This window comes from Alosa sapidissima, chromosome 4 (genome assembly GCF_018492685.1).
Source record: "Alosa sapidissima isolate fAloSap1 chromosome 4, fAloSap1.pri, whole genome shotgun sequence".
Classification (NCBI taxonomy): Eukaryota; Metazoa; Chordata; class Actinopteri; order Clupeiformes; family Clupeidae; genus Alosa; species Alosa sapidissima.
Genome location: NC_055960.1, coordinates 13501020 through 13521977, shown reverse-complemented (window position 1 = coordinate 13521977; position 20958 = coordinate 13501020). Strand labels below are relative to the sequence as shown.

The window sequence follows — 20958 nt, the reverse complement described above, 5'->3', positions numbered from 1 at the left end:
TTAAACAAATGATGTGTAACCACATTATACCAACATTTACAAAGAATGATCTTCTTTTGTCAGATGCTATCATCCAGTTCTTCATTTTGAGGGTTTTGCTTAGCTCAAATGAATATGTCCCTATTGGAGGAATATTCTTGTTTTCATTTAATTTCCTATTTTATTTCATAGCTCCTGCCGTGGACGGCTTCCTGTACAGTAAGAGCAGACTTGCCTCACTGTGCTGAGGTGTGGACAACATGTTTTTACTGGCAGTATTGTTGTTTCTTTTGTCATCTCTTTTAAATAACTTGATCTCCCTGCCTCTTTCACACACACACACACACACACACACACACACACACACTAATTTGTTATAACTCTGCCACAGCTAACACTGTGTTATTGACTGGAGACTACTTGTCATCAGTTTTTCACTCAGCAGGAGTTGAAATGTCAGTCAACTCCAGCGTGTCAGGTCAAACTAGAGGGATAATCACTCTCTCGCATTGAAGGATGGATTAAACACCTTTGACAAGTAGACAATGCAAAACCTTCACATTAACCTTTTATGATTTTGTATGTCTAGACTATAGGCAAAGATTCTAGAGCGCTACTAGAATCTTTGCCTATAGGTGCTAACAGAGCCGTATAAAGGTATCTATAGGGAGGGAAAGTGAAAACCAGCGCCCCAAGCGGTTGCGTTCCTATCGAAGAGCAGCTCCAATGTTAAGTCCCATAGACCAATTTTTAAAAAAATATTTTGAAGCCAAATCAGCGATGTTATCCACCAAAATATTTTTCAGTGTCTATACAGTAATACTCTTCTAACTGTGAAAATGTCAGACCCTATTTTGCCTTATTTTAAAAAATCGAAATTGCTCCTTTTGTTTCATAAACAGACTACAAAAGAAGTCACGTGACTTTACCCTTCGACGTTACTTACGGTAGCATGGTTTGTTTATTAGCCTGGCTAGCACTTAACACTTACTGCTAGCTCTTCATGTGAGTAGAACACCAGTTATCCAGACATAAAGGTAATCACCACGCGGTTTACATCACGTTCTGTTATTACAAAAACATGTTAAGACAGTTAAGCAAATCGCCGTATTGATCAGTTACAGATTAAGCACCCAAACATGTGACGTCACACGCAACTGTAGTTTGTTTATCATGTTACGACAAAAACTCAAAACAATTCAACTGATCCTAAAAATAAGGTATGACCACTAGAAGCAATAGAGGTGACCCCAGTGCCTAACATATGGAAGGCATTAAATTAAGATCCCAATGTGCACCGAGATATATTTTTTCTAAAAAAAAAATCCCATCCACTCCGCTAAACTCTAGGAACGCAACCACTAGGTGGCGATGAGATTACTTTCCCTCCCTATAAGGCTCTGGGTGCTACCTGCCAATAGAGTTTGTTCTGTAGTATCTCTTGTTCCATGTGTAATACTGTCAGTAACTTCAGTGTGAGGGTGAAGTGTGAATAGACAATCACATGGGTGGTGTGGGTGGTTTAGCTTCTTGACACAAGAATGTGACTAGTTCCTCATACTAATTGGTCAAATGCTTCAGAATGCCATCACTTATCATTAGCTGATCTCAGTGCTATGCAAGCATGTCTCCCACAAGACCAGACATCCCTACTATTAGGATATTAACTGCGTTTCAAGTGTCCAACTCTTCAGTAGTCATGCACTGAAATAATAGCATCAGGGTAGCTTTTCATTATTATACACACACACACACACACACACACACACACACACACACACATACTTGTTGTTTTCAAACAAACAACAACCACAGTGGACATCTCTCTTGACTTGAGTGCTCATGAGACAACCATTGTTAATTAAAAGCCATTGTCCATTCTTTCCTAATGAGACATATCACATGGTCAAGTCCACGGTCTTAATTCTATGATAAAGGCCAATATGTCACTGTTACTGATGACCCCATGTGGAAGTAACCTTCTGATGAATTAATTGGTCCAGCAGCACTGGTGAAGACCTTTTTTAATTTGTCGTCTTTGTGGCTGACATTAGACATGTTTGTGTCTTGTCAGTGAAAAGCCTTTAATGAGATCCAGGGCTGACATACCGGCCATGCACATGTTTGCATGGAATTTATATAGCTGATGAAACCTTGATGATACTAAGTTTTGCATGTACCCCCATGCTTTCTCCCTCTCTACTTCCCCCTTTTATGTTTGTGTCAGCTTTGTACATTGTATGGCGTAATTCAGGAAATAGTGTCATAGATAGACTCTCTGGTAAGCAGTTAATTGCAGAGGCACAACTCCAAGTGAAGCACTTTTTAATGACACAGAGGCCTTACACACTACAGTACCCATGAGGAGCCTAACGCTAACAGTAACTCAAAGGGCCTGCTCAGCAGTTAGGGAATGCTAGCATCAATAATTCAGGGCAGAAGCTTCTATTCCTTCCTGTGTGCAAGGCTGTTCAATACCAACAGCGTTCCCCATTATGAACTGCTCTTGTCACTAATGTCCCCCTCATGTTATGATGTGCGTTTTGTAGAACATACTCAGCATTCGCTGTCAGAGTATTGTTTCTTGCCTGATTCAATGCTATGTAACATGCTGTTAAAAGTCCACAGAATTTCGGATCTACACGATCGCCCACTACTTCAGACTGTGCTTCCAGTGATCTCCAGACTGCAGTATACAAGGCCTAACGTTAACGTTATCTCCAGACTGCCAGTGAATTCACTGGGTTGGTCAGTTGCTAAAGAACTTTGTTGGCGTTGCATCGGTTGTGAAGACACAGCACAGTTTTCACGGATCATCATTGCCCTTGGACATTTTCAGATGGTTTGGAAATCACTTTTCCCCCTTTTTAAATATATATATGTACATATATGTATGTATATATATATATACTTTTTATTTGTTTATTTATTTTATTTTTTTTTGTCTGTCTTGTATGTCTTGGTGTCATGGGTAGGCCTATGCTGGCGACTATGCTGCTCTGTCTGGCATTTTTTGTATTTGTTTTTTTTTAAATGTATTTGTCATGTCTTGATGTCATGGGCATCTTTTGTCTTGTTATGTGTCTTGTTTGTGGAGCGCTTTATGTTGCACTCTGTTAAATGTGCTTTAAAAATAAAACTGACTTGACTTGACTATACTAGTATGTAGTAGTGGTAGCAAAAGCAAGGGAACAAGACTGGCAAGCTCATACAAGACCAATGGAGATAGGTGTTAGAGGCTTTGTGGCATCATTTGTGGCGTCAGCGACAACACTTCTGTTAGATTATGGGTTTCAAGGATGATCACTGAAAAGAGCTGAAGGGAAAGAGTAATTAAAGGAACCGTATGTAAGAAATATATTTCAATTAATCATAAAATGTCCCTGATATGTCACTAGACATAGTGTTTTTGGCATCCGGGTTGCCAGCTCTGCCAGTCAGGGGGAGGGGATACACCGCCCTACAGTAATTTGAAAGTGATTGCAGTACCAGTTTTGGCCACAATCTTACATACAGTTCCTTTAAAGAAAGAAAGAAGTCTAAGGGCTGCTAAAAAGGCAGGTCAATAGTTATGGCTGAGGCACTCACAGGCTACCTGGCTCATTGGCTCAGAAATAAAATAAACTGTCTCAAGCAATCATGAGTGTGGAGAGGACTGGATCCGGGAAACCAGACACCACTGTTGAGCCTTCTGTGGACACCAGATACTACTGTTAAGGTGCCATGGGTTGAATTCTTTGAAACTCTGTGGCTTATGTTGCAATGTTAAGGAGTACCTTTTACGGATCCCGAGTACAATATGTAGCGCGTTTGTGACTGCCATAAGCCAATTATTAATTGATGTTGAATCTTGCGCAATGTTGTGTAATGTGAAATGGGCTTGGTTGTTGATAGGCCCCTGTGAGAAATCCCCTTACCTATATGTAGATGTGCAAGACACATCCAATATGATATGTAACAGTTGAGTTGTTACATATAGCCCATACGTCATAATGCTGAAAAAGCATCTGCACTGATAGGCTTGATAAAATTGAAACTAGGTTAGCATGGTATACACTTGGTATACACAATCTGAGGCTGACAAACGCATTTTTGTATGTAGGCATATCTCATATGCCATATTTGACAGCTGTCCTTGGAATAATTGTAATTGTTTCAATTGATATAGCAGGTTTTCAGTGCAAAGCAGGCAAAATAACACGTAGCAATTAATTTGCACCGTCTTATGATTTATAATTGTGTGAAAGATAAAGGTATACACACCATATATATATATAAAAAAAAAAATATATATATATATATATAGCACACTATGTGGACACTATGTGGATATTTTAGTTATTATTAGATATTTTACGTTCTTTATTGTTCAGTCTTTTTTTTATATTTATATACCTATATTACTTTTTCTGCTGTAAGTGCATGTTGTGCGTGATGTCTGTATGCTACTGAGACCTTTAATTTCCCCTTGGGGATCAATAAAATATCTATCTAGAAATATTTTGACAAACACGAAGCAGAAAATGGAGCCATAAAGTTGAACTGTCACTGGGTATTTATTAAGTCAGTAAAGAATTCAGACACAGGTAAGATCAGACTGAGAAAGAAACAAAAAGAAGTGGTTGTGGAGTGTGGTCTACAAGGACTTCACCACACAGTGACATCTGGACCAGACATTCAGTATTCCTCTCCTTCTTCCTCTCCTTCCACACTATCTGCCCCGACCTCCTCGTAATCCTTCTCCAGGGCAGCCATGTCTTCTCTGGCCTCGGAGAACTCGCCTTCCTCCATGCCCTCACCTACGTACCAGTGCACGAAGGCACGCTTAGCGTACATCAGGTCAAACTTGTGGTCAAGCCTGGCCCAAGCCTCTGCAATAGCAGTGGTGTTGCTCAGCATGCACACAGCCCTCTGCACCTTGGCCAGGTCACCACCAGGCACCACAGTAGGGGGCTGGTAGTTAATGCCCACCTTGAAACCTGTGGGGCACCAGTCCACAAACTGGATGGAGCGCTTGGTCTTGATGGTGGCAATGGCAGCATTGACATCTTTGGGCACCACATCACCACGGTACAGAAGGCAGCATGCCATGTACTTGCCGTGACGGGGGTCACATTTCACCATCTGGTTGGCTGGCTCAAAGCAAGCACTAGTGATTTCAGCAACAGTTAGCTGCTCATGGTAGGCTTTCTCAGCAGAGATGACTGGGGCATATGTGGCAAGGGGAAAGTGGATACGGGGGTAGGGCACCAAGTTAGTCTGGAACTCAGTGAGATCAACATTAAGGGCACCATCAAAACGAAGGGAGGCAGTAATAGAAGACACAATCTGGCTAATCAACCTGTTAAGGTTGGTGTAAGAAGGGCGCTCGATATCGAGATTCCTACGGCAAATGTCATAGATGGCCTCATTGTCCACCATGAAGGCACAGTCAGAGTGCTCCAGGGTGGTGTGGGTGGTCAGGATGGAGTTGTAGGGCTCCACCACTGCAGTGGACACCTGGGGAGCTGGGTAGATGGAGAACTCCAGCTTGGACTTCTTGCCGTAGTCGACAGACAGGCGCTCCATCAGCAGGGAGGTGAAACCAGAACCGGTGCCACCTCCGAAGCTGTGGAAGACCAGGAAACCCTGAAGCCCAGTGCACTGGTCAGCCTAGAGGGAGAGTGATTAAAGTATGAAAATTAAATTCCTGGCAAAAGCAATATCTAATTGCATTTTGACAATTATATAAGATACCAAGTTATGTTAGGTCAGTGTCAAATATAACACTTAATAAATAATTAATAAATATATTGATAACCATACTGAGACCCAAACTCTTACCAGCTTGCGGATCCTGTCCAAGACCAGATCAATGATTTCCTTGCCAATGGTGTAGTGTCCACGGGCGTAGTTGTTGGCAGCATCCTCCTTTCCAGTGATCAGCTGCTCAGGGTGGAACAGCTGGCGGTAGGTTCCAGAGCGCACCTCATCTAAACCAAGAGAGATCTGTTACTTTTTCATGTACGATACAGTGCCAAGCCAATTCAAACCTCATGCTCCATCAGTGCTCAGCTTACCAATGACTGTGGGCTCCAGATCTACAAACACAGCCCTGGGGACGTGCTTGCCGGCTCCGGTCTCACTGAAGAAGGTGTTGAAGGAGTCGTCTCCTCCTCCAATGGCCTTGTCGCTGGGCATCTGTCCGTCCGGCTGGATGCCATGCTCCAGACAGTATAGCTCCCAGCAGGCATTGCCAATCTGCACGCCAGCCTGACCTACGTGGACGGAGATACACTCACGCTGGAGATAGAAGAAATTAAAATCAATTAAGGCAAAGGCAGAGCAGGGAAGTTCAGGGTGTTGCCTTAGCGATGACATTCTTTGGGTGATTTCTTAATATTTGGGTGGGGCAAGCCTAAGTGGTCAGAGTTCTCTGCTGGCTGAATGCTTTCCTTGTTTTAAGACTTAAATTTGCTTATATTATCTACAGCGGCTATCAACATGGAAAATGACATGTTGACGACCTATATGCATGAGGTAGCTTGTTTGGGAAAAGAAACTATTAAACAAAAACTGGAAATAAAAACTGATTCTCATTTATTCTATAGGTTTATTATTGAGTGTTAGTGAGGGAGCTGTGTGTAACTTTAGTGTTAGAGTCTATCACATGACTCAGCATGTTTTTGATCTATGCAGCGAGAAAGACACAGCGAGCCTGTGTAATGCTGCAGCAGGGAGAGGGGCTATGACTTAAGTGTGCTTATTGCTAGTCTGATGCAGCACATCACTGTCACTATGCTTCAGCCTCAACAGATGCCACCACCCCCCAACACATTTGTAAACCCACTATTTGGATTTGTGAAAATATAAAATAGCCATACAGTATGTGGTCAAAGCTGGTTAGACTATAAATCTATTCCTGGTTACAACATGCTTGATATTTTTCAGACAATAAACTGCATTAATAGAGTAGCCTATAAATTGCTACGATACAATAGTCAATGAGGGTTTAAATATGCCTACGGGGTCTGAGCTTAAGATGTTTAGAGCATCAACTGTCACACGAAAAAGATGGGTTCGTGTCAAGATGATGTCATGCGTTTGTTAAGTCTCATTAGCCACGACCGGCTGCTCTTTCATGGGCGCAGGCTGTTTCACCGACCCCCATCACAATGGTGTCATTAACGGATGATTTATGCTCTAATCCCGCCTAAATAATGTAACTGAAAGTCAGCACGCTGAAGTCATTCTTTCAGCTAACGGTCTGCGTGTTCTCCACAGTCGACGAGGCTGCCTGATTATAGTAAACTCCACTTCACATAGCCTACTGTAAAACTAGGCTAGGCTGACAACTAGAGGTAAAGATAAGGGTGACAAATCGGGTATATAGGTCAATGGGAACTCATAGCCTATCTGCCCCAGGACAGGAGATGGATTCGGCCACTGCACATTAAGAGGGGGATGCGTTGATAAAATATAGGCTCGACTACTCCAACATCCTCAGGGACTAATACGAGAATCTTATGACGAATGGTGAATTACAGTAATTATCGTATGAGCATGTTGCGAACGGAATTCGCAGAATTGATCCGACAGTGCACTGGACACATAACACTTCTCCGCACTGCAACAATGCAACAAAGCAGAATTAAAGCAGTAGAGGAGGGGTGGCGAGGGGAACGTTCCGCCCAGACAAAGAAAAGAATTAATCCGTGGCGCAGTGGCAAAACACAGCTTTTCTAATAAATTTAGTTTGATTCAGTCTAACATACTACACAAATATTAAACGATGTTTAAAATTGCACCCTCTTTTTTGCCAAGGGGTTAGTGGAATTGTGCTCAAGACATTTAGGAGATGCTATCACATTTTAAAAATGACCAATCAAATTTGTAATTACTTGATATTATAAGACAGCTGTAACAATGTCAACTTTTTATTGACACACTAACAGAATTAATGACACGAAAAAGAGAAAATAATGACAACTGTTGAGTTATCCCAGTCTTCCACTTACCATATTTAAGATGAAGGTATAAAATTTGAGGTAAAAATGAAAACACAAAAATTCGCTGTCTTAGCCTACTATTAACCCTCACGTAGAGACCTTTAGGAGTCTATTGTGAGAAGTTTTTGATTAATGACGGGTGGGGTGCTAAGTTATATACCGGCTATGACACGTAGAGGCGGGGTTTACACGAAAAGATACCACCCCAAGCGGAAACCGGAAGAATTGAGCCCTCCTTACTGGTCCCAGAGCCCGTCTACGGAGAGCCTTGCCACTCTGTATTAAGTCCCATTGTACCAAATTTTGGATGCAGTTCCACCAGAGTTCCACTGGGGGCGATCGCCATGAGTGCAGAATGAATGGGAGTCAATGGAGCTAGACGGCTAAATTTGTCTCTTTCACCTGATTGTCGTTGACAAATCTCAGATTTGATTGTAGTTTGTATAACTTCAACATGGGTTATAGGTCAAAAGTTGAATGAACGAGTACTTATGTCCTTTTGATTTCTTACAGGTTGGGTCGTTGTTGCACATAACACGCTAGCATTGTGCTAATGAATGACGTCATTGACACATTTGAAAGGCTTTTTAGAACAATTAAGTGACTTTAAAAAATATAATACTCAACCAAGTGTATTTTCTTTGCCTCCTCTTTCGAATACAATACTCAAATTACTTCAAAAAAAAAATTATATCCCGAGAAAAGTGGATTTTGAGGGGTACAGCTCCATAGACCTCCATGCATTCTGCACTCGTGGACGAGCGCCCTCATGTGGAACCACAGAAGGAACTGCAACCAGTTCAGAAACCGGAAGTTTTCCTAAAGTGGCAGTTCTCCCCTTATTAGACATTCTCTGCTGGTCCCTTGAAAGATCGCTATCTCATAGGCCATGCATGTATTTGCATAGCCTATAGGCAGGACTTGGGGCAGACAATCAGATTTCATTAGGAAGAAGTAGCCTACAGTAGGCCTATTAATAATAATGTAGGCTAATATAACAAGATATATCATGCGTTAACTTCACATTAATACAATGGTAGGCCTATGTTGTTTGATGTTAAAGTAGGCCTATAAGGCCCAACCACTTTGTTGAATAAATGCGATATTTGAACTATTTTGAAAAATAGGCCTACGTTAGGCTAACTTATAATTGAAGCTTCTCTTTCTTTAGAAACACATGTAGACAAAATCAAACCTGATCTTCAGGAGACATCTAGGCTATAGTCACCATCTTCAACCACAGTGAATGCACAAAATATTCTGGAAAGAGTGCCCATTGTGTCTGCTTAACTAGGTGCAGTGGTTACCTAGTTCTCTGAAAACAGTAGCATTCTGTAAGGCACACACACAAACAGGAAATCGACAGAAAGAGAAAGTCCTCAGCACTAAATATGTGTTATGCATGCATGTTACCTGATTACGTTCTGAAACATATTTGTTTTTTCTAAATGTGTATAAAAACCATTAATTGCACAAGTTCATATTGTTTTCTTTTATCATTCTCTAAATTAAGCCCAGTGGAAAAATACAATCTCTCAATCAATAATGGGCTGTCAGCTTTAGCAGAAGTAATTCAGTGACAGCACTGTCTATTCATCATAACTAAGTGTTGAATTCTTTGGGGTGATCATATAGCAAAATAAAAAGAATGCTGAAATCACCATGACCAGTGGAGGGAGCCAAAATTTGGGATATGCAACATCACACTGAACTATCTGTCAATACCTGTATCAGCAAGATGCAGTTTGCCTAGTGTTATCCACATAACAGAATCAAATATTAGCATATTTTATTTGAATGCTATTATCTTCTTTTGTAATAAATTATTGTAAACATTTCAATGCAGAGAAATAATGCAAGTACATCAATAAAGACATCATAATCAGCAATCATATTGTTTGAGTGAGGTTTTTATTGGGTTCTAGCCACAAAAATACTTGTAACTCAAAGGTATAGCAATGGGACAAGCCAGAACACTGATAAAGGGTCTGTGGACTAGTGGAAGCCTAATACCAACTGGGACATGGTAGCCTAACCTGCCATCACTTAATACTTCAGGCAAAAGTCAGGATCGGGGAATGCCTTTTGTTTATGTGGGAGTAGGCAACACATGCCGTGGGGGAAGCATTTAATACTCCTCGCCCTCTTCCTCTCCCTCGCCCTCAATGGAGTCAACACCGACCTCCTCGTAATCCTTCTCCAGGGCGGCCATGTCTTCTCTGGCCTCGGAGAACTCGCCTTCCTCCATGCCCTCACCTACGTACCAGTGCACGAAAGCACGCTTGGCGTACATCAGGTCAAACTTGTGGTCAAGCCTGGCCCAAGCCTCTGCAATAGCAGTGGTGTTGCTCAGCATGCACACAGCCCTCTGCACCTTGGCCAGGTCACCACCAGGCACCACAGTAGGGGGCTGGTAGTTAATGCCCACCTTGAAACCTGTGGGGCACCAGTCCACAAACTGGATGGAGCGCTTGGTCTTGATGGTGGCAATGGCAGCATTGACATCTTTGGGCACCACATCACCACGGTACAGAAGGCAGCATGCCATGTACTTGCCGTGACGGGGGTCACATTTCACCATCTGGTTGGATGGCTCAAAGCAAGCATTTGTGATCTCAGACACTGAAAGCTGCTCATGGTAGGCTTTCTCAGCAGAGATGACTGGGGCATATGTGGCAAGGGGGAAGTGGATACGGGGGTAGGGCACCAAGTTAGTCTGGAACTCAGTGAGATCAACATTAAGGGCACCATCAAATCGGAGGGAGGCAGTAATGGAGGACACAATTTGGCCAATCAACCTGTTAAGGTTGGTGTAAGAAGGACGCTCGATATCGAGGTTCCTACGGCAAATGTCATAGATGGCCTCATTGTCCACCATGAAGGCACAGTCAGAGTGCTCCAGGGTGGTGTGGGTGGTCAGGATGGAGTTGTAGGGCTCCACCACTGCAGTGGACACCTGGGGAGCTGGGTAGATGGAGAACTCCAGCTTGGACTTCTTGCCGTAGTCGACAGACAGGCGCTCCATCAGCAGGGAGGTGAAACCAGAACCGGTGCCACCTCCGAAGCTGTGGAAGACCAGGAACCCCTGAAGTCCAGTGCACTGGTCAGCCTAAAAAAAGAGTCATAGAGCATGAAACCAAAGTTGCAAAGTTGCAAAACAACTGAGAAAACATAATAGTAACATGTATTATTCAATGTTTTTCTTAAATGACTTAACACTTTTCAGAGTCTTACCAGCTTGCGGATCCTGTCCAAGACCAGATCAATGATTTCCTTGCCAATGGTGTAGTGTCCGCGGGCGTAGTTGTTGGCAGCATCCTCCTTTCCAGTGATCAGCTGCTCAGGGTGGAACAGCTGGCGGTAGGTTCCAGTGCGCACCTCATCTAAACCAAGAGAGATTTGTTAGTCTTCCATGTTCAGTACCATGGTGTGCTAAGCCAATTCAAACCTAAATCTCCATCAGTGCTCAGCTTACCAATGACTGTGGGCTCCAGATCTACAAACACAGCCCTGGGGACGTGCTTGCCGGCTCCGGTCTCACTGAAGAAGGTGTTGAAGGAGTCGTCTCCTCCTCCAATGGTCTTGTCGCTGGGCATCTGCCCGTCCGGCTGGATGCCATGCTCCAGACAGTACAGCTCCCAGCAGGCATTGCCAATCTGCACGCCAGCCTGACCTACGTGTATGGAGATGCACTCACGCTGGAGAGAGAAAATAATCAAACAGCAATGATTTAACAAAAGACAAAAAAGCTTTTGTTCATAAAAGAGCCTAGTAGGAGGAATAATGTGAAGTATAACAATAATATTCCTAAAACATGCATAGGCTATATGTCCAACACAAATAATACATCAATGCATCCCAATCTTTAGTGTCTGTTGTAAAGCTAGGGGTAATATGCTAGATTTCCAATATTATCGTTTTGACTCAATGACAGCATAGGCCTACTATTGTTCTGAAATATTCACAGTGCAAAATGATTAAACTGCTCAATTTGTGTGACTTTCTTTTGCATGTGATGAAATATAATCCAGGTATAACGACCTGTGGTTTGTTGTTTTTAAGTTTGGTTTTAATTGGAAAATGAGTATGAGCACCACATGCTCTAGGTTAGACGCTCGTGCACACACCCAATCCAAATTTCCCCTCTGGCGGCAGCGACTGTAAAAAGCACTCTATTCATCTTGGAACAAGGGATGAATTTAGCCTATTATATCCCATGTTAATTCTTCGCAAAATTGTTGTTTTAACAAAAACATACATTGGCACCGGTGTTAATATCTATCTGCTAGCACAACAAAGACAAAGCTCGTGCCGCTTCCCTACTAGGCTTCATTTTTGTCTCGAGCCGAAATTTCCCTGCCGACATGATGTGGATGAAAGTACCATCATCACTACAAGCACAAGGTAATAGCAATCTCCGTAAAATATGAGAATTTGAACAGATTTACAGCCACATAGGCCTATGTTAGTATGAATTTTAGGAAAATATTATCATAAGTCGGCTAACAAAGGAGGAAATTGTCTCACCATTTTGTTCTCTCTCGGAAGCGACGGGTGATGGAGGCGCTGAAGAGATGAATACTAAACTCTTCCAGATAGCTGCAGGAGGAGAGGAGAGTTGGGAGGCGGTGCCTTATCGTCGAATATAGCCTACGCTAGAGCGCAGGCCAGACGAACGGATAAAGCAAAGACTATCTAGCCGTTATTGCAATTTACGAATTACTTATAGTTAAATATTGGTCTGATACTCTAAACATAAGATCATTTAAAAAAAAAAAAACATTGTTTATTGCATTTTAAGCCTAGTAACATGGCAGTATGAAAATTAAATAGGATAATTTGAAGCATTGAAACACACAAAATAATGCATGAGACCTATATTTAGACAGCTGCATACTTTGAGTTTAATTTTTTATAAGCCCTGAATAGAAGACATGCAAGGAGCCCCACCCAGGCCTGTGCCTCTCCTGTCATTCTGAATGATACTGGAGGCAACTGCCAGGGTGTGGTGAAAAATAGGACAAAGACAAGGCTATATCTTAAATATATGAATAATATGTAATGAGACAGTATGCTATTAGTAGGCTAGGCTTTCACAGAGACCATAATTATTTTTTTTTCATGTGTAAACAGAAAACATATACAATATACAAAACATATATCATATGTCACTCAAATGGCAAAGCTAACAGATTCGTTATTTATTTATTTTTTTATTATTAAACTCCACTTGCATACAACCATGTAACAAACATCAAGGCAAAAATTAAGGGTCTGTTGATGACTTAAAATATATACAACATTTTTATTTGCAGCATCAATATTGACCTCCTCTCCAACCCTTGTCTCTCCCTATCCTCCATTCCACAGTAAGACTCCACCCCTCTTTGTTCGAGATTTTGCTGCAGTGAAGTCATCCCACTGCAGTGAGTCACATGATCAGAGTGTCAGCACTGTTTCTAGGGGACGAATGCACTATCTTCCTTCCTGTCCGCATAGCCTAGTCTATCCATCCTCCTTCTCCAGACATTAAACTTAAGCTGGCCAATATTCAGAGGAAATGTCCCTCTTTTGTTTATATGTGTATGCAGCTGTATTAATATAGATATTTAGGAGATGAACTGTTAAATAATTGATGAGCATTATGAAGCCCTAAATATCCTCCAGTTGGCTCTGATGGTAGAGTCTGGGCATGGCTAAAGAGGGCTGGGTCACAGCAGCTGCTTCTGAGCCCCTGTGTGCTACACCATGCTCCTGCCTGCTTGACTGTGCATGCTGCTGGAACACACACACACACACACACACACAAATTATGCATCAAAAACAATTTGGTACTTTGCCAAAGTGCAATGTTTGCAAAGCCACAGAAAGATTATCCTCCACCGCCATCTTGGTGCACTTTCATGTGGCCTAGTATTCTGCTACAATATGTCAGGTTTACAGATGGCGATGAACTATACCCCTATGAACTTTATTTAAAACAAAAACAGCACAGAATAATCACAAAGAATTTGTTAATCTACTTACAGGTATGAACATGAATCACACATAAAACATGAATCTACCATAATACTCTTGCTGGTCCATTATACGGTTATGGTGGATAAGACAATCAGGTATGATAAAGCTGTACTATAAAACTATTTATACCTACCTCAGAAAAAGCCAAATAAATTGGCTTTAGATTTGGAAGAACTATTAGTGCCTTACCTGTCAGCTTCATATTGCTAAACTTATGTACACACAGAGTAACAATTTTGCTTTGTCATTGATGCTTGTTTTGTGTGCTCAATGTCTTAGAAAATCACTTTAAAACATTGTGATGTAGATCTGTGAGCAAGAGCCACAATAAATTGTCAAGACTGATTTCACGGGACTGACTATGCAGATATCTGAATGCCGGGTACCATCTGGGGTTGTGTGTGAGGCTGCATTCATTCTGAACAATAGGTTCACAACCAGCATCTGTGAGAGGCTCATCCACCTCCCCCATCATGAAGTCTTCAGTTCTAATTGTCATGCACTGTGCATTGCCACCACACTTACAACCCCACCCCCTGTGAATTTTGTGAATATTGTTTTTTAAAACAAAATGATATGCATAATATTGTATTAATAAATACGTGCCTAATTGCATAGAGGGTTACAAGAGATACCATCACAATTTTCCTTGCTTAGAAGATAAGTTAATAGATTTGTTACATTCCTTGGAGTGAAAGTAAGAGTTTTAGAAGAGGTGACTTTCGGAGAGCAAGGTCTAATGTCAAAATTACGCAAAATCATGCGACTGGTTAAGCCATACTGACGCGAAGTCAGTTTGGGTGCCGTACGCCAAGCAAAGCCAAGTATCCACCCACTTCCCTTCTCTAATGTATTCATGTGGCCTCGGCCAGTGCAACCCCCTCAATGCGACTGTATAAATACTAGTGCGCCACAGTGTTGAAGGTTAGTTACTACATCGACTCTTAACTGTCGAGCAAGGTAACCTAAATACTATCCGGGAAAAGACGGTTTCCGTTCTCTGAACTATTTTATCTTAATACTCCTCTCTCTTCTAGACAACATGGTAAGTGTCCTTGCCAAAGTCTTTACTTAACATTAATCACATTTTTGCATGATTCTTGGTATAGGCCAATAGGAATCGAAATGAAATATTGCTGACCATCTAGCCTAGTTCTTCATCTTTCAATGAAACTCCAAACCTCTCTGATAAGATGTTAATTAATTTAATAAGCAATTATAGGCTAGGTTATAGATCTGTGGTTCAGTACTACAGCGACGTATCCAAATGTGTACTACTGTGCATGTGAAGATTATCTGGGTAGTTTTCCTATTTCATCGTAATTAATCCGAAGGGTGCAAATGCCGATTACACAACAGATCTGGACAGATTTCTCGTGGTTCTGCACAATAAACTGTATTGGTGTGCCGTGGCCTAGAGCCAATTAACAGACCTTTGTTATAATATCAAGGCCATGAAATACACCTTGCCAGTGACGCTGTGACATGGTTGATTCGGCAAGTGGGAGAGGCACCTAATTGCAATTACGCGATAGTCACTCTGGATTGGAACGTTCTAGAAACTGTACAGAAAATAATTCTAACATATTGCATATGCCTGTACACAATTGTTGAAAATATTAAATTGGTCTATAGATTAAGAACCAATCGGTGGTCCGAAGATTATAGATTAAAGAGGTGCCAGATTTCGCTTCATTCCAGTGAGGTGTCTCGGCGTCATGGCAATAAGATGATTATAGACGATAATGTTGGACAATGAAGTGCCCTGTTCTCCAATTTTAAAGGGCTACAAGGATTGTGGTTACCAAGGTTACTTCAATTCACATGGAAATGGAAGGTTATCGTGATGAGACCTGTCGCCACCTGTGGCCGCGAGTCAAAGAGGCGACATTGATAACAGCTTAAAGATTAGGCCTACACTGTGTCATTGTAACTACATCCTAAAAAGAACAGTTTTGTTCCACACTCTATTACAGTGACATTTTAAAGGGGAAGTAAAATCGAGATTAGCCTATAGGCTATCCTTTGTCGCCATTGAAGCAAAGCCTTCTTATCGACCAAATGCTCTTACAGTGTGACCTATTTTGAAAGTCAATGAGAAAACCCCTCATGCTTTCACCATTTTAAAAAATGTTGACCATATAAAACATTTTGCGCAACTAAGTGCGTGAAAAGATTTCACCAGCCGACGGGAATCGATGGCGCCGACGGGCAACGGTGTGTTCATATGGGGGATGGGTGTAGCCTTCTTAGGCCAACTAAGCCTGCACCTTTTGTCTGGTGCACCCCCTGCAGATGGTCTGTGTAAATCTCTTGAAGCTATTACACATTTTCTTCGGAGGGTAAATGTATCCTTTTGCGCAGTACACAGTGCGTAAAATGAACCACCCATTACGCATCGGCCATCAGATTTTGACAACTAATCCCTCTCTCGATTTTGAAACCATTCGTATCATTCCTGTGCTACTACCTATATTTAAATAAACGATAATGCCGTTTTGACTTATGAATTAACACTTCATGTAAGAAGGTTTAGCATAGGCCTGTGATTTTAATTGAAAAAAAAAAAAAAAATAAGAAGAAGAAAAAAGATAAAAAGAAAGAAATGAGTTTGCGTAATAACTTATCAGAATAGCTGTCTACTAGCACACACATGAATGAAAAATGCCTTTCCAGTTTCTGCTTGGTGGAACTCCACCTTCAGAAAACCTCAAATCGTTTCCTGAAGGAGCTGGTTGCCTAGAAACAGACATAGCTTTACTGGGATATACTGTATGTGCAAATCCCCTGGTAACAGCAGGGTGGAGCTCACAGAAGGGTGCGGGAGAGCGAAAAGGAGTGGGGGCTGGTGGCATGATTTGCCTTAGCTCAGGCTTTAAGCTTCTCCCTACACTTCTCAAACTGTAGTGTCAATTGTTAATTCCTTTTCATGAGGACGGCTGTTGCAAGTGCAACAATTATGAGGTCTCAGTTATGAGCTATTTGGAGTTGCGGATGCAGGCTATAGGCCAAGGGCACAGAGATGGTGTATAAAACAAAGATGGTGGCAAGAGAACTGGAAATACAGTACCTGTTCTTTATACTGCTCACTGCAATATGGACTTGGCTATATATTAATGTGGGATGTTGCAACATTTGTGCGGTTCTCAGTTTTCTTTCATTTGTTTTTTTCCCCAAGTGGGGCCCAGATTGGTGTTCCATGAAATTTCATGAGAAGTGGTTTAGTAGGACATTGAATAGCTTCACATTGTTGCACATGCACCACTAAACAACCACAATGAACATCTAATAAACATCCCTTTTGTCTTCCCTCTCCACAGCGTGAGTGCATCTCCATACACGTAGGTCAGGCTGGTGTGCAGATTGGCAATGCCTGCTGGGAGCTATACTGTCTGGAGCATGGCATCCAGCCCGACGGACAGATGCCCAGCGACAAGGCCATTGGAGGAGGAGACGACTCCTTCAACACCTTCTTCAGTGAGACCGGAGCCGGCAAGCACGTCCCCCGGGCTGTGTTTGTAGATCTGGAGCCCACAGTCATTGGTAAGCTGAGCACTGATGGAGATTTAGGTTTGAATTGGCTTAGCACACCATGGTACTGAACATGGAAGACTAACAAATCTCTCTTGGTTTAGATGAGGTGCGCACTGGAACCTACCGCCAGCTGTTCCACCCTGAGCAGCTGATCACTGGAAAGGAGGATGCTGCCAACAACTACGCCCGCGGACACTACACCATTGGCAAGGAAATCATTGATCTGGTCTTGGACAGGATCCGCAAGCTGGTAAGAGTTTGGGTCTCAGTATGGTTATCAAAGGACAAAATATGACACTGACCTAACATAACTTTGTATCTTATATAATTGTCAAAATGCAATTAGATATTGCTTTTGCTAGGAATTTAATTTTCATACTCTAATCACTCTCCCTGTAGGCTGACCAGTGCACTGGACTTCAGGGTTTCCTGGTCTTCCACAGCTTCGGAGGTGGCACCGGTTCTGGTTTCACCTCCCTGCTGATGGAGCGCCTCTCTGTCGACTACGGCAAGAAGTCCAAGCTGGAGTTCTCCATCTACCCAGCTCCCCAGGTGTCCACTGCAGTGGTGGAGCCCTACAACTCCATCCTGACCACCCACACCACCCTGGAGCACTCTGACTGTGCCTTCATGGTGGACAATGAGGCCATCTATGACATTTGCCGTAGGAATCTCGATATTGAGCGTCCTACTTACACCAACCTTAACAGGTTGATTAGCCAGATTGTGTCCTCTATTACCGCTTCCCTCCGATTTGATGGTGCCCTCAATGTTGATCTCACGGAGTTCCAGACCAACTTGGTGCCCTACCCCCGTATCCACTTCCCCCTTGCCACATATGCCCCAGTCATCTCTGCTGAGAAAGCCTACCATGAGCAGCTCTCAGTGGCTGAGATCACAAATGCTTGCTTTGAGCCAGCCAACCAGATGGTGAAATGTGACCCCCGTCACGGCAAGTACATGGCATGCTGCCTTCTGTACCGTGGTGATGTGGTGCCCAAAGATGTCAATGCTGCCATTGCCACCATCAAGACCAAGCGCACCATCCAGTTTGTGGACTGGTGCCCCACAGGTTTCAAGGTGGGCATTAACTACCAGCCCCCTACTGTGGTGCCTGGTGGTGACCTGGCCAAGGTGCAGAGGGCTGTGTGCATGCTGAGCAACACCACTGCTATTGCAGAGGCTTGGGCCAGGCTTGACCACAAGTTTGACCTGATGTACGCCAAGCGTGCTTTCGTGCACTGGTACGTAGGTGAGGGCATGGAGGAAGGCGAGTTCTCCGAGGCCAGAGAAGACATGGCCGCCCTGGAGAAGGATTACGAGGAGGTCGGTGTTGACTCCATTGAGGGCGAGGGAGAGGAAGAGGGCGAGGAGTATTAAAATGAAATCAGTCAATCATTAGAATGCATATCACTGGTCAGAATTTACATGACTGTTTTCCTTAGATTAGGAAAAGAGCAAGTACTGTTACACGTCATAGGGATATACATGTTGTTCGTTGGTACTGAAAACTGGTCATTGATGTGCTGTGATTGTGTTCAGGGAATGAGATGGCGGTCTTTTTTTGATTATTTTTTTTTTTTAACCTTTACATGTTTTACACTTGTCTGTCCCCTTCTGACTGGGATATGCAATAAATTATTGACCTAAAATGAACTGTCCCCCTGTCTTTCCTTTACATAAACAAAGGTGTTTAGATCTTTATTCTCAAGCAGTTCAACTAGTGTCCATAAGGTGGCAGTACTGTGTTGAACACCACCGGTCTCATTCCGACAAGTTGATTGGGATTTTACCGTATATCTTACCGTATCTTACTTGGGATCTTACCGTATATTATGGATACCTTAGAACAACTATTTAGGTATTAGATTATGTTTTTTCTAGTATACTGTTCAAATATTCAGTACCACCACCCACCAACGTAATAACTTCCCACCAACGTAATAAAAATCTGCATGTTTAGACCCACCAATGTAATAATTTCCCACCAATATAATTAACCAGTATTGCAGGAAGTTATTACATTTGCAGGAAGTTATTACATTGGTGGGAAGGTTAAAAAAAGTATTACCTTAACTTCCCACCAATGTAATAAAATCACTGATTTAGTGAAATGATATCTGTTTTAGCAGTTGTAAGGGTATAGTTGTCAACAATTGTCCGCATCCAAACTAATCTCATGACCATCAAGCTTTGTAACCCCCACCCCCCTTTTTTTTACTTTCTACGTATCATCACCTTTACTAGGAGCCAAGCAAAGCTTCATGGACAGTTGCTTTGGGATTCATTGTGTTTGTGCCTTCTCTGACCGGAGACCATAGACACATAACACGTTTAATGGGGGCCAAGCAGTATGCTGCATAGGCATTTATTGTCTTTCTACCTTTAGTCATTTTCATCAGCTTTTTACTGGGGTCCAAACAGCTGTGAATGCACCAGATGTTTTCCACCAAAAAACACACTTTTACGTTGGTGGGTTAAAACGTGCAGATTTTTTTTTTTTTTTTTTTTTACGTTGGTGGGTGCTATAATGGTCATGTGAACACCAGATTAACACCTGCTGTTTTCACTAGCTACCCTGGCATTGTATATTTTATATATATATATATATATATATATATATATATATATATATATATATATATATATATATATATATATATATATATAAATATATATAAATAAAAGACAATCTTGTACAGCTTTAACATGCCAACTACAATACAAAAAGGCACCCGTGCTAGTGGGCTTTTTGCAAATTTGCATGAATGTTTCTTTTTTTCTTTTACAAGAGTTCAAATTCATTTTCAATATAATTTAAAGTATATGGTCAATGGGAGGCTAGATAACCTGCTGTCTCCACTAGCTACACTGGCTATGCACTGATTAGTTTTGTGTTCTGAGATGGAAAGAAACCCTGTGAAAATTTAAGAAAAGCTTGTACAGCTTTAACATTGCCCACTACACCAGTGCCAACTAGGTTGCTGTTGGTGTTTCTTACTTTCTTATCAGTTTAGCTGTAAATGATGTCTGCCTTGCTAGGTTTAAAAAAAATATTCTTGCCGTCTTTCACTTCCACACCTCGTTCATTTACATCTCAAGTTCTTTCAGGGCAGCACAAAAGTACCTACCTCGAGGCAGGTACTCCGTTCGGCCCCGTAGAAGTTCTCGGAACGTCGCGTTACCGTCTAAAGGAAACACGCACACGCACAAACGTTCCCGTTCCAGTAAAAAATCAAGTTCCAGGCAATGGAAACGGGACTTAAGGGTAGGCCTACGGCATGGTGTTAAATAAGATTCCTTGCCATTTCAGACCAAAACTCTTTTCTGTTGCTTTAAGGACTGCCTCTCTGAGGTCCTAATATCAACATAGGTATTCGACCATATAAAGTCTGCGAATTTAGAGATAATATAGAAAAGGAATGACCTTCACGTT

The 20958-nt window shown here is 42.1% G+C and overlaps 2 protein-coding genes across 3 annotated transcripts; one reads left to right on the top strand and one right to left on the bottom strand.

Moving 5' to 3' along the window:
- Positions 1-4516: 4516 nt before the first annotated feature.
- On the bottom strand, positions 4517-12590 carry LOC121706369 (tubulin alpha chain-like). Of its 2 annotated transcripts, none has more exons than XM_042087997.1 (4): positions 7977-8088; positions 6039-6261; positions 5803-5951; positions 4517-5631 (listed from the first exon to the last, which is right to left on the bottom strand). In XM_042087997.1, exons 1-4 carry the CDS (start codon positions 7977-7979, stop codon positions 4657-4659), a joined length of 1350 nt encoding a protein of 449 aa, XP_041943931.1. In that variant the 5' UTR covers positions 7980-8088; the 3' UTR covers positions 4517-4656. The 2 variants fall into 2 exon arrangements, with proteins under 2 accessions (XP_041943931.1, XP_041943930.1); XM_042087996.1 differs by lacking the exons at positions 4517-5631; positions 5803-5951; positions 6039-6261; positions 7977-8088 and adding exons at positions 9860-11076; positions 11202-11350; positions 11443-11665; positions 12495-12590.
- A 2334-nt stretch (positions 12591-14924) lies between these two features.
- On the top strand, positions 14925-19174 carry LOC121706370 (tubulin alpha-1B chain). The gene is made up of 4 exons (XM_042087998.1): positions 14925-15033; positions 17309-17531; positions 17624-17772; positions 17922-19174. The coding sequence occupies exons 1-4, from the start codon at positions 15031-15033 to the stop codon at positions 18900-18902; spliced, it is 1356 nt and encodes a 451-aa protein (XP_041943932.1). The 5' UTR covers positions 14925-15030; the 3' UTR covers positions 18903-19174.
- The last annotated feature ends 1784 nt before the right edge of the window (positions 19175-20958 follow it).